Source organism: Crocodylus porosus, unplaced genomic scaffold (assembly GCF_001723895.1).
Source record: "Crocodylus porosus isolate Cpor-Errol unplaced genomic scaffold, CroPor_comp1, whole genome shotgun sequence".
NCBI lineage: Eukaryota > Metazoa > Chordata > Crocodylia > Crocodylidae > Crocodylus > Crocodylus porosus.
In genome coordinates, this window is record NW_017728915.1 from 6684246 (window position 1) to 6698040 (window position 13795).

At 44.5% G+C, this 13795-nt stretch overlaps 1 protein-coding gene across 1 annotated transcript in view; it reads right to left on the minus strand.

Moving 5' to 3' along the window:
- WDR59 (WD repeat domain 59) overlaps positions 1 to 13795 on the minus strand; it is an 80263-nt gene that overhangs the window by 47849 nt on the left and 18619 nt on the right. The window contains exons 6-12 of the mRNA XM_019535616.1: positions 9107 to 9144; positions 5517 to 5605; positions 4121 to 4237; positions 3340 to 3417; positions 2133 to 2289; positions 821 to 900; positions 420 to 552 (exon numbers count right to left, since the gene is read on the minus strand). Of these exons, the coding sequence (XP_019391161.1) occupies positions 420 to 552; positions 821 to 900; positions 2133 to 2289; positions 3340 to 3417; positions 4121 to 4237; positions 5517 to 5605; positions 9107 to 9144 (692 nt within the window). The remainder of the gene's footprint in view (positions 1 to 419; positions 553 to 820; positions 901 to 2132; positions 2290 to 3339; positions 3418 to 4120; positions 4238 to 5516; positions 5606 to 9106; positions 9145 to 13795) is intronic.

Here is a 13795-nt window from a genome sequence, read left to right on the forward strand (position 1 = left end):
GAAAGAGAGAGAGAGAGAGAAAACAAGCTGTCACAGGCTGCAAAAACATGTCTGAGTGAATGTCAGTCTCCTGGCATGCAAGGTGCTAGCAGGCAGCCAGGATGATAGGGACATACCTGAACAATAGGACTTACAGATAACACTCAAATCTCCAGGGCCTGGACCAAGTCTTAGCTCTGGAAGAAGCAGGGCAGGAATGCTCACCAAGCATACAGGAATTTTCAGTAGGAAAGAATTATCAACTACAGGTTGCTGCACAGTCTTGGAGTGTGGTTCAAAAGCACTTTCAAACAGATCCAATTCTTTCCAAAGCATGACTTGCTGTCCATTGTTTTCCAAGTGGAGTTTAAAAGCTGGTTTTGGCCTAGGAAACCCTAAATAGCACACAACTTCTTGCTACAGGACTCAACTTGTCTCACCTTCCTCATCCCCATGCCCAGAGTTATGCTGTGGTTCAGAATCCTGGTTATGGAGAGTCTTGTCGGGTTCTGGCAGAAGAGAAATCCCATCTATGAGCTCATCAACTCCATCCAGGATATCATTAGCACACAGCTGAAAAGAGCAAGCACAACATACGCTACATGCTAGGCATCATATGAAGGCAGCCCAGAGTATACAAGGAAAAAGAAATCTGAGTGAAGCAACTTATTTCTGTACAGAGCATAAAATTAGCCTGGTGGGCACCTACATGCAAAAGCCACATTGTGCAGATCTTAGCAATGCTCTGGTGCCTGCACCCAGGGACAAAACCATAGATTTTTAGCACTTTATTTAGCGCTACAGAAAAATCTCTGCAACCAGCACCAGATGACCTACGTACCCTCTGCAGCTGGGAATCCACCCGCCACATCCTCAGGGTCTGGTCACGAGACCATGTGACTAGCTGGTAGTCTTTGGAGCCTAAAAGAGAGAAAATAAATTTCTAAAACTCACTGAAAATGGATTTACCTCCTTAACCCTGTGTACTGTACAAGTGGATTAAATCAAGCAGAGGGCTGAATTGAGAGTCAGGATTTACATGTTTTATTTCCATTTTTGCCATTGACTTGTTGGGCTATCAAAGACAAATTAAGTTGTTATCCTTCTCTGCAATTCAGTTCCCCTATTTGTACAACAGGGGTTAGATTTTCAGGTGAAAAATGAAGAGCAAATAAAGTTTTCAAATGGGAAATGAACACATTTTCCTATGAGGCATTTGTTTTCAAACGGACACTCATCATGTATCTGAAAATGAAATGAACAGCTTCAAAGGTGAACAGCAAAATAGAAATTTTTTTTAGACAATTGCATCTCCTTCATGTAGAAAAAAGGTTTAGCTTTCTGTGACATTAGGAATAAATATCAGGTCCCAATTTTTCATTCCCACCCCCTCCACCCCAAACTCTTGAAACAACTTTGGCAATCCCTGGAGGACCTGGATGGTAACACTGTACCTTCAAGCTGGAATGTTATAGATGTCTAACACATGAACATAATAAGAGCTTCTCTAAATAAAAGGTATCTCCAAGTTTGCCTAACTGACGTAAAAACTGATTTAGTTAGTTACACAGTGTAACAGTGTCTAGATAATCTTAAATAGCTTTAAAATTGCTTTGTAATTGGTTTAGATTTTGCCTATAGGGTTAAGATGTGGACACATAAACAAGAGATACTGTGAGGTAAAGAAGGTGGGGGTTTTACATCACCTGTTCTGCAGTTGTCTAAGGACACACATTGGTTTAAACCTTCTGACACTGATAACTAAAGCAGTTTAATTGCCCCAGTTTAATGAAAGTTGTAATTTTAAACTGCTCTAGTTAGATCAGCACAATTCATACAGACTGAGTAAGGTGAAATGAATATGCATATATAAAAATACATTTTTGTAGATATCAAAAGGAGGTCGGTACCAATATCCCAATTTTCCTGAAAGGGAAACTAAGGCACAGAGAAGTAAGTGGCAGGCCACAGACAGAACAGTCACCTTGATTTCTGCCTAGTGCATTTGGATCTAGTTCAAATAGGTGCAATGGTCTAACAGCCATGTCTTAGCACTGTGCAGTGATGAGGCACACTTCAGTAGTCATTGCACATAAATGACAGCTCCATAAATACAGGATAGGGGGCAGAGCACTTAGAGGTCTTGCTCTCACCTTCCTTCTGTTTCCGCCACTGAAACTCCAGAACTACATCATCATGTCCCACAAAAGTGTGGACTGGCGTGTTCAGGTCAGAAACATTCCAAAGGAGGAGGCTGTTTTCCCGCCGGAGTTGGGGAACCATCACTGTCACTAGCCCATTGCTGAAAGGCTGAAAAACAAACACATTTAACTGCAAGCAATGGTTAGCGTAAAGTTTCACTGTCACATACTGCCTTAATTGTACTCTCTGACCCTTTCCCTTTCATGCTGACACCAGAGTCCAAGTTTGCCACATACTGACTTCAAATGAGATCGTGAGAGCTCAGGACTACACAGGATCAAATCCTAAAAATGTGAGGTTGTCAAAAGGATCAACTATACGTATAAATCAAAAGTGGCTGATGCACAAGGAGCCATACTATGCTTAAGGAAGACATTCAACACAGCTTTTCTTCCCATTTTTATTAACCCCACTTTCCACAAATGACACAGAAAGGAGTATTACATTTATTCTTCATCCAGAAATCCAGCTATTCCTTGGCAATTTTCTCAGATGGCATGTTTATGCTTAAAGCAGGCGAGTATCACTGTAAGGGTCTTGGAAACCAACAGCTGTTCAGAACTCCAATGCTGCAAAGAAGCATTGAAATCCAACTCTCATGAACATACATGCCATACATAGGTAGACAAATGTGGAGCGAACATCGAAGTGGGAGTGGTACTAAATGCCTCATCTTCTAATATAAGAGCAAGATAGTGGGTACAGCCCAATGACAGAGCTAAGGAACAAATTTTGCAATTTCAAGCAAAAGCACCTTAAAAGTAAAAAGAGAACACATTTTTAGCTATGTCATTTTCCTGTGTGGCATAAGTGACAGACGCAGCAGAGCAAAAGTATGGAGCAGATAAGGCTGCAAAATGTTCTTTAGCTTTTAGATTCCAAAAAAAAGGTCCATCTGTGGAGTTTTGCTGGGGGACTGCACAGAAGACTTGAAGCTTGACTTTATTAGTCACCACTACCCCAGAGCCTTTTTGTCACCAAAAACTCTTTCCAAATCCTAATACTTTGTGCTGTAGGTCATGTTTTAAAGTTACATAAGTAATATCCAGCAGCAAAGGCAGTGAGAATGGTTCCAAATGACAGTCCTTTCAGTTAGGATTCTTTTTACATTCCCTTCTCACACACTGTTAGCCAAGAAGACTGGTATTTCATATTTACCGTGTATCTTGCCTTCCAGACTGGAACCTGGCAGGAGAGGATATTGAGGTATTTCCGAGGCTGACGGTAATCCCAGAACTTCAACAAAGCAAAAGACAAGCCAAGTCAGCTTTATACTCTAGGCTTTTTTTCCATGCAGCTCACTCCCACCCCAGACAAACTCTAGGATGCCCCACAGGATAGTTATAAACACCATAAAATTAAGAGCTTGTCCCAAAAGGTGGGATATCAGGCTGTCAGCATTTGACAGCATTTTTAGACCCAAAAAGCTACTCAAAGTATACATGTGCAGAAAGATGGAGGTGCAATTGTAGCATGGGTTGGCATACAGGTGTTAAGTTTTAATTTAGCTATCAGAAGCAAGAATGGCAATAAAACAGGGCAGCATGGACAAACCAGCAATTCAAATAGATTCACAGGGGAACATGATTATATGTTTGAGCTGCCAGTCCAGCCTGAAGCTTGAGGTGCCATACTTTCTTTGCTTTTGTCAGCTGTGCTAGTTAGAATATAGCTAGCACAGGCATGTTTCCCTTCACTACAATCACACCTTAATTTGTAGTGTAGACACGCCTTCACAGACAACATGCATGCAGACTGGCAGAAGGCTCACCATTACAGGTAATGCTCTTAAGCCCTGCTCCAGTTCTTATGCGTGTCAATGAAAAGACTGCCTGTCACTTCTGCAGAAGGTGCATCAGACTTTCTGAACATCACTGTTAAACCTACTGTAACAGCCTTTCAAAGCAGGAAGCCTGGAAACTCAACATCACATACTTACCCTGACAGAGTTGTCCTGGCTAGAGGTAGCCAGGGTATACTCATTGTCTGGATGCCAATCTAGGCCATGGATTTTATAAAGATGTGCTGCCAAGTACTCAACTGCAGTGTTGGGTTTCTGCAAGAAGAGGAAGCATATATTTTCTTTTCAACATATTTGTTCTTAGGAATAAGGAATCTGGCCTGATTTTGACTATAGAGGAGGGAGTGCTCTTCACTTTTAACTCTTTAGACATCCTGAGCTAGAGGAATGTTAAGCAGCAATAAATGGGCAGGCAAGAGAAAAAAGGGTTATTGAGAAATTGTTAAAATTAGAGGGGACCATGCTCAACAGCAGGAAAATGAAGTAGAGTTCCCAAACAGGTTTGGACATGAAAGATTAAATGAGCTGTAAAACTTACTCCAGAAGAGACTGGAGAGCCAGAACTCTCCCTTTGTCATCCTGTCAGGGCATGAGATGTGTGGAATGGTTTCTGCTGTCCCCAGTGCAGTGGTCAATATTCTGCTGTCCCCAGTGCAGTGGTCAATATTTGGCTATCTCTTACTTCTGGTCTTTGTCAGTTGTTATATGGAGCCAGGAAGGATTTTTTTCCCTGCCTGTTGCTAAGAGTATCGGGGATTCCTTCCCCCACCCTGCATGGTCCTCAGAACAAGCCTGGAGATTTTAAGTGGGTTATGCCAAGACTAAAAACCCCTAAAGTTCTTGGCTAAAGGAACTTGCTCCACTACACATGTTATGACTGATGGCTGCACTTGGGATCAGGAGGGAATTTTACCCCACAGTCAGATTTGCATGGTATGTTTTGTTTTCTGTAGCAGGAGGCATGATCCTCTTCTCTGAATCTACTGAGCATATCTAAGAGCTACTTCCTTTTCTTGCAGTGGCAAGATAGTTAGTGTCCTTGTCCCCCTGCTTTACCTGGGGCAAGCTACAGTGGTTTTGATGTTTTGAGCATTGTGCTGATATTTGTAGAAGAGAGTTGATCACAAAGTTGAAGAGCAGGTCAGATGGACACTCATCCAGCTGACCTCCTGAATACCCTTCCTGCCCTGCTTTTCTATGATTCAATGAAGTGGTTAAAATATGTATTCATACCTCACTTCACAAGGAGTAGAGGCATTTTATATATGACACTAGTGGCATCCATCACAAAACCATAAGCAACTACTAAAGAGTATGGTTTTCCCTCTTCCTAAAAGCAATTACACATTTTTCTCTCAGACTTCCACCTCCTGGACTGTCACTAGCATTGCATCTACCTTACAACTGACCATTAACAGTTATGGGAGACAAAGCAGCAAGGAGAAGAGATGTGGCTTACTTATCTGTGCCCAAAGACATGCCTTGATCCTAGAAGCAGGAATACACAGAGATCAAAGGAGGAAAATTAACTCACCCGTTTGTCCCATATACGAACATCTCCATCATGGCTGGTTGCTAAACAGTTTGCATTTTTCTTGTTCCATTTGACCTGGGAAGCTCCAGCTGCAGCAGAAGCAGAACATAAAAGGGGTCAGACAACTTTTAAGCTTTTTGTTGTCCAGTTAGCTTCTACAAGACAGAAGGCTGCCACCAAATGCATGGCAGTAGTGCAGCATCTCAGATTATTTGTGATGTTTTGTGTTGGCACAGAAAACACAACTGACAGGAGATGCATCACAGAAGACAGCATGAAAAATGACAATGGTGAGGCATTGCATGAGCAGGGAGCAAACTAAGTTAAAACATTGCTATGTTGGGGTGGGGGAGAAGAAGGGGGAGGAGATTTAGCTGTGACATTGAGTTTTAACTTCCAGCCACTAGTCAAACCTGCTGATGGAAATGCTCAAATCTATCAGCTCAGTAGAGGAAGCTACCGTCTATCCCAGAATTGCAGCTTCTGCATCTGTCAACTTCAACTCTCTCTCAGCTTGGTACATCGAGATTAACCTAATTCCCACACTCTGTCATGTACTGGTAGCATACCCTAGAGACTGAACTTCATTACTGATTGTTAAGAATCATATAATTGGTCTTCTTATGGCTGGGGTGAATGCTGAACATCTGAATTGTAACCAATGAACTGGATGCGTGCAATGCAGATACTTCTTCGGTGGAACAGAATAGGAGTTGCTTGTGGAGATGGGGTTCTGGGGAGTCCAAACATGTTTAGGGAAAAGAGTGTGAGCTGGGGTTGACATGGATTTAAGTTCTGGCTTTACTGATTAACTTCTTGATTCTGAAAGACTGCATTGCTAGGAAATGCACTGGACTACCCTTGACTCTGGCTTAGGGTTTGACTGGGATAAAAGGCTCAAGCAATGACTTGAGCTCCTAGGCCTCAAACTGACAGATTAAGGGAGAATGGAGATGACATTTTGAAAACGGACTGGAATACCAGATGCATCTTATTACACTGTCTTTCTTCGTGTTGATCACAAAACCTGCTGTGCAGCAGACGTTCACAGCTATAGAAAGGACACAGAGGATGTGTCAGCTGTAGAAAGCAAGCTGCTGCACGAGACAATGCTGGTGATCTAGCACCACCTTATAAACTCCTTGCTTGAAGGGTGAAAACTAGGGCTATCAAATGATTTAAAAATGTGATCGCAATTAGTTGTGCGATTAAAGAAATTAGTTGCACTTGGTCACAACTTTAAATCACACAGCTAAGAACTCAAAATTATGCAGACACTTTTTATGGATCGGGTGGGTGTGTAGTGTGTGCACGCATGCATGCATGTGTAGGAAATTTGTGAAGGTGTGGGGGGCTCTGGGTGTGTGTGGGCAGGGTCTGGAGCTTGGTGTGGAGGGGTCCATACACACCCTGGCAGGATGCAGAGTACTATGGGTCAGGAATGAGGGATAAATGCACCCACAGACACCACACACACACACACACAGTGCCCAGCAGGTAAGTCTGTGGAGGGAAGGGGCATGGGGAAGGGAAGGGGCAGAGGGCAGATTGAGGCCCCCAATCAGGGAGGGAATGGGACAGGGGCGGGTACAGCTCCCTGCCACTGCATGCACCCCCTAGTGAAGGCATGAAGGGCACGTGCCTCCTGGATTTGTGGGTAAAGCAAAAGCAGGCTGATAACTGTGGGCTGGGGCTCTGCACCTTGCTGCCTTTGCCCGAGAGTTGCATAACACCTATGTGTTGTGCCTCCTGCAACTGGGCAGGCAGGGGATGTGTGGTGCAGGCAGCACAGCTCCCAGGGCAAAGGCAGCAGGGTGTAGAGTCCCAGACCGCAATGGGCGGCATACCTTCGCCCTGAGCAGAAATCCATAGGGGGTATGTACTCCCCTTGCCTCCCCCAGGGGTAGGTGCAGCAGCAGAGAGTGCCCCCCACCACACCCATGGATGAGCCTCCATTTTCACAACCCACCCCAGCCCTGAGGCCCATTCACCCCAGCCCTTGCCCCACTCCTTCCATCACTATGGGGGCTTCAATCTGCCCCTCCCCCTTCCTTCCACAGACTTACCTGCAGGGTGCTGCTCTACACACCAGCAGGTTGTCTTTCTGGTTGCATGTTGCCTGTGGCTGCTCGTGTTTGTTTTTCTGTGCATGCACATGCCCCTCTCCCTTGCTGCAGCCACCTGGAGCCCATGTGCACTGGTTGCCCTGCAGCTCCTCTGCATTGCCACTGCTGCCCTGCTGTAGGTGGCAGTGATGGCAGCAGAGCAGAGTCCGTGTGTGGGCTCCAAAGCCATGTGTACAATTAACATGTTAATCACATGTGTCAGAAATTAATGGACAGCCTTAGTGAAAACGGTTTGCTCCCTACAAACCCTAGAAGAAGCATAAATAGGGTCAAACATGGTGAAAACTAGACTGAGGAGACCTTTTCTTGTGGGTCCCCTCTTTTCCCTTTATCCATTGAGAGATTGGGATCTTACAGAGAAGGGGTACTACCAGTTAAGGAAAAAAAAAATCTATGCAACTGAAAAAATGTGTTCAGTTGTGAAAGTTTCAGATGCTTAGAAAAACTGCACAGAACCGTATCAGATCCTTTTCTCCTTTCTTTGATCATCGTGAAGCCCCTTTGAAACATACTAGAAAACAACTCTTCAATATCTCTACGCTCCAGCACCAGAGGTGTAAACACAGGATGCTACTCTGGTTCAAGAGCTACACGCCACTATAGAAGATTAACGGTCTGAGGATAAAGCCACAGCAGGGATGTAGTTTGAAAGGGATGCTTGAAGGGGAACACATACATGCCACGGGGATTAACATGGCAGAAGGAGCAGTAACCCCAAAATAATGTTTTTAATTTCCTCACATGTGTTTACAGTATCAATCATTTGTGAACTGTACATGTGCAGTAACATTCCGAGACAGACACAGTAGGTTACATTAAGCATGGTGGATGGAGACTAACAGAGCTAGGAGTACCCTTCCTGAAGGAGATACTGACAGATCATACCAGAGACAGGAAATTGTGGCCCAGAAAAAATACATGCATGTCATCATTTCAGTTTCCCAGTAAGTTTAATATGTGTCTGGAAAGCATGATACTGCATATAATTATAGCCAATCCTCCTCTCAGTAAGAAGGCAGGGTTGGTCAGTTGGCAGCACTGCAACAATACTGTCAAGGGTGAGTGGCAAGCTACTCCTCCAATGCATAAAAGCAGTAAACACCTGCAGACCTTCCTCTAGCTCAGCAGGCATCTGCTAAGTGAATGCAGACCAGTTAGTCAGGGCCTTCTTGCCCAGCCACTACTACTGCTCCTTTCCTGCTTCTTTTCCTATATTCATGGTCCACCATACCCCTACCCCGCCCCACCCCATCACTAATCTATCTCTGGCAAGTGGTAGGATGTTATCTGAGACCTCTTATTTTCATATTTTACATACTTTATGTCTGCATTAAACAGCTTTCTCTGGAAAGAGCCATCTAAGTAACTCTGCCCAATAAACAGAAAGACTGCTACAGGAGTAGAGTAGCAAGTGAATAAGAAACTGCAGGTAAGTGTTATGCCTGTAACATGAATGGTACTTACCAACTGCAGAAAGCGAGACTGTAGGTTTTCTGGTGTCTCTGAAACACAACAATAGTAATGAGCATGCACTCCTCTCCTAGCCTGGATCCATTCCCTTAACCCAAGGAAAGGCCTTTATAATTAAGAACTGACCTAATTGCTGTCTCTTTGGTCTTTTTTTTTTTTTTTAAAAAGCAGAAGACAGGTTTCCAAGCATACTGAAATTTTCTCACACAAGTGAGGTGGCAAATGGGTTATTATACAGGCCATAAATGGTAAAAATGCAGGCCAGAAGAAAGTGTTAAACAGCATAAGAAGAAATGGTGCCCAGTCTTTTTCGATTTTGGAAGAGGCAGAAAAAAAAAAAAATGATGCTTGGTGTTCTTTGGCGATGCTGATAGCAACACAACTGCTGCATTCACTATGTGTTACTGGAGAAAATAAAATATTTCCCAAGAGGACGCAGCAATACATGCAGAAAGCTACAGAAAAAACAGGCAACCATCAATCTGTTTGTAAAGCCTCTGCAGACTTCCACTTAAGGTGGAATAGTAACTTCAGAATAAAGAAGCCGTGGCCAGGGTATTATAGTAATATTAGGAGGAAATAATAGCTGGACAAAGTCTAAAGGACAACTGCTGAGCTGGTACTAGTCACTGTACTATGGCAATTTACAGCAACAGATCTGATCTTATGGCTTGAATTCAATTTACTGACAGTCCTAACATTGAGAGACTTAATGAAAACGTGTTTTTCCAAAAATCTACTGTTGAATCAGAAATCCATTTCTATTAAAAAGGTTCAATAAGAAACCATTTCTAATCCTGGTGCTACGCATTCCTGGTACTGCTAGGGAAGTTGCCAGTTTAACAGGTGACCCTGTTAGAGGTCAGACTGCTGATGATGACCCATTGCACAAAAAGAAGTCAAAGATCTCACCATGCATAATGTGGTCCAGGAGCAGTTAAAAATCAATCTGGTGATATCAAAAGGCCTCCTTAGCAACTGTCTCTAGACAGGTGATACACAAGAAAGATCATGCTAAAGAGCATTTTTATGGCAAAGGCTTTTGGTTTACTCATGAAATAAAACTGGTCACAGTTTTTGTCTTTTAATGATGTATTAACATATTACTCTTTTTGAGTCTAAGAGCAAAACATTCCACACATTAAATAAGCCTCAAGACACCCTAGTGAACTGAAAAAATATCATTAGACTATTGACTATTAGAGTTGAGAGGAGGCAGCATAGAGCAGTGAAGTGACTTGCCAAAAGGGAGTCGACTGCAGAGCCAAAATAAAACTCAGTTTCTCAAAAACCTCATTTAGGTATTCCCTTATATGCTCTCCTGGGCTTGGACTAACTGTAGTTAGGGCAAAAGTGGACTTGCAGGCAGCAACTCCTTCCATTTCAAGCATTCAGGGTTATTCATGTTATACAACAAATATAAAGAGTTACAAATAAGAAAAGCATGCTGAACCCCAACAATCCTTACACTCTTGAGGGATACTCAACAGCAATCATTGACCTTGCCTGACGGGGTAGGAGACAGTAGAGCTGTGCGAAATGCCTGCGTTTCATCTATTTCGGATTCAGCATTTCGATACAACAGCAATTCATTTCAACATTCTGAATTGTTGTTTTGTTTGGAGTTTTGGCGCTGTTTTGGCCATAGGCTATCATGGGAAGTGGCTAAAATGCCAATGCCTAAAATGCCTATAACTTTGTCATTTTTTTGCCTGATTCTGATGAAAATTGCAGGAATGGTAGCTCCTTCTGAAGGCATGAATCCTGACAGGTTTCAAGATGCAGGGGTTTCTGGGAAACTGCACTAGGTCATGGAGTAAGGTCCCTAGAGATGGCCATGATACCCCTAGGGCCCTGTGACCATGCAAGTGCCTTCTCTTCTCACCTGCTGCCACGTTTTGTTGGAAAAGATAACAGATAGGGAAGCTGCCCTCAAGCTTCAGCTCAGTCATGGTCCTAATGGACCCCACTAAACCTTGTAAGTCAGGGGTGGGCAAATACAGCCCGGGGGCTGGATCTAGCCTGTGGGGCCCCTAAAAAATTTAGAAAATTAATATTTATTTGGTCCTGGCTGCCTGTCAAAGATGACAGGAGCTAGGGCAGTAGGACAGGCAATATATCTTAGCAAGCTTTCAGGGCAGTACGACCCAGGGGAAGCTGGTGGCAGGACCCAGTACCTCTCCACTTTTCCCTGTGCTTCCCTCTCCACCCCCCAACAATGCCTCCATTTAAATTTTCACTGGCTAGCTTTCTTGCCTACATTGCATGCCAGCCTCTGACTTCCTTACTATTCCTTCCTTCCAGGAAAGGCATGCATACCAACTGCAGATACTTCCTTAGCCTGACAAAGGGTTTTTCAACCTGAAAGCTTGCTAAGATATATTTCTCCAACTATTCACTTGGTGTACTGAAAGATATTGGATCGACCAAAAGAACTCTGTCTGCCTAATGCACGATTCCACAACTCTGTATCTTCCCTACACTGTGGCCTGTGCCTCACAGATGGTATCTCAGGCAGGTAAGCTGAGCTTACCTGGAGCCTCACAACTACACTGCAACCAGCAAGCCTCAGGCCTCTCAAAGATCTTAGGGGTCTGGGCTTTCTCCAGTCAGGATTGTGCATGCATCTGGTAGCTGGCAGTTAAGGTGCCTCCTACCTGCTTTTCACCAAGGAGGTCCTTGGTCCTGACATTTTTTGGGACCTGCTGTGCCACTGGCAGTCCCACCAGGCCTCCCAACCCTGGCAGGATGCAATTTTAGGCCGTGCCCAGGACCTAGGGGCTCCTCCTTCCCCATAGCTGCAGCCCATACCTCCAAGTTCATCCTGGCACGGGAGCTCAGCAGGGACATGTTTTTCTCCTGTTGGCTGGTGATGCAATGAGTGCCACCTCCAGCTCAGACAGCAGGGCATTAAATGGTTCAGAAACCAGAAACTATATTAATATTATAGTTTAATATTAATAATAGTTAATAATATTAATCTGCTCCTCACTGCCTGTCAAAGATCACCGGAGGCAGTAGAACTCAGGGGAAGCCAGGAGGACTCACCAGCAAGGCCAGCCCAGCCCTGTCCCTCCCCACCCCCAGTCCCCCCAATCGGAAGTCTGTGCCTGCCACAGCTTTTCTGGCACACGACTGCATTGCCTCACTGCGGGGCTGCACTGGTATCTCAGGGCCAGGAGCAGGAGTGGGGCTGGTGTGCGTTTGTCTGTCCATCCATGCAATGGGGGAGGGAGAGACTCTGCGTGTGTGTGTGTGTGTGTACACACACACACACACACACACACACACACACGAGGGAGGGGGGAAGAGACAGAGAGAGCAGTGAGTGAGTGTGCATGCATGTGGTAAGAGAGAGAGGAGGGGATGTATAGGATGTGTTCCACAACCACACCGCTACACACGGCCCCCCCACAAACCCCATACCCGCTCACACCCACCCCACATATCTACACACACCCACATATTCGCACACCTCACTACCACCTCCTCACACCTATCCACCCTCCCTCTCAGACTCACAGTCCCCCAGAAATCTATATCCTCCCCTTACAACACACAAGAGTAAGATGTCATTCTAAGCTGTTGTGCAATCACCTCTGTGTACACTACACAAACATGTAATTCAGGACAAAAATATTTTTAAAATCAAATTAATGAATGTTTTAGATGTTCACTTTCTGGAATAAAATTTGGTATTTTTCTGGTTCTAAGATGGCAAAACCCCTTGCTGAAAGGACTATTTCTGGCCAAGGAGAAGGACTTCTGGTGGCAAAGGGCAGCAGTTAGTGGGTAAGACTTCCAGTCCCAAGATAGCAATCAGTGGGTGGGTCACCTGTCAAGGGGGAGGGCTACCCATGCAGTCCGACAGCTTGTCAAAACTTGGTAAGTGGCCCTCCACCCGAAATAATTGCCCACCCCTGCTCTAGGGGAATTTTGAGGGGTGTGGAGCACAAGCTCTGCTTCCCCCTCCTGCCCCAGAATTTCTTATGCTATTAAGCCAAGGTCTCCTACTTCAAGATTGAGCTCCTCTAAGACTGGGAGTGGGAGGCTCATGCTGGACCTGCAGCTGGGGTAGAGGAGACTGTGCTGCTGGTGCTGGGGTTAATTAATCACAGCTGGGTGTCAGAAGGGGTGCAGCTGCAGGCACTGCTGTGACCTCCTTGTTCCCAGTACCAGCAGAGGCCTCATGGCTGGTTGAAAAGAAGCTGTCACAGCTTGGGCAGCAGGGAACTGACACCTCTCCCTCTGCTCCCTTTCGCTTCCCTCCCAGACTTGGCGGCACCGGCCTTTCCAGCATGCTTCATGTTTTTCTGTGCTGGAAAAGGTGTCTGACTGTGTTTATATGTAGGTGTGTGTGTGTGCAATTTATTTCATCTATGCTGTGCTTTCCTGAACAGTGCCCAGAGATCACACTGTCAGACATAACACAGATTTATTTTTCTTCAGGTAAAAATAAATAAATAAATAAATTTCAAAGGAATGGATATAGGAAAAAAATGATATAAGGATAAAAATACTAGTATTGAAGTAAGGCAAGTATAGCTAAACTGTCAGTGTAAGCTGTATCCTATCCAATCCTTTGCAAGTAAAAGACACTCCTTAGCAAAACAGTAGCAGCTAAAAAGCAGTTGGAGTCAGTGCCTTTCAGATACTGCTCTCTGGTGAGACAGGCTGACAAAG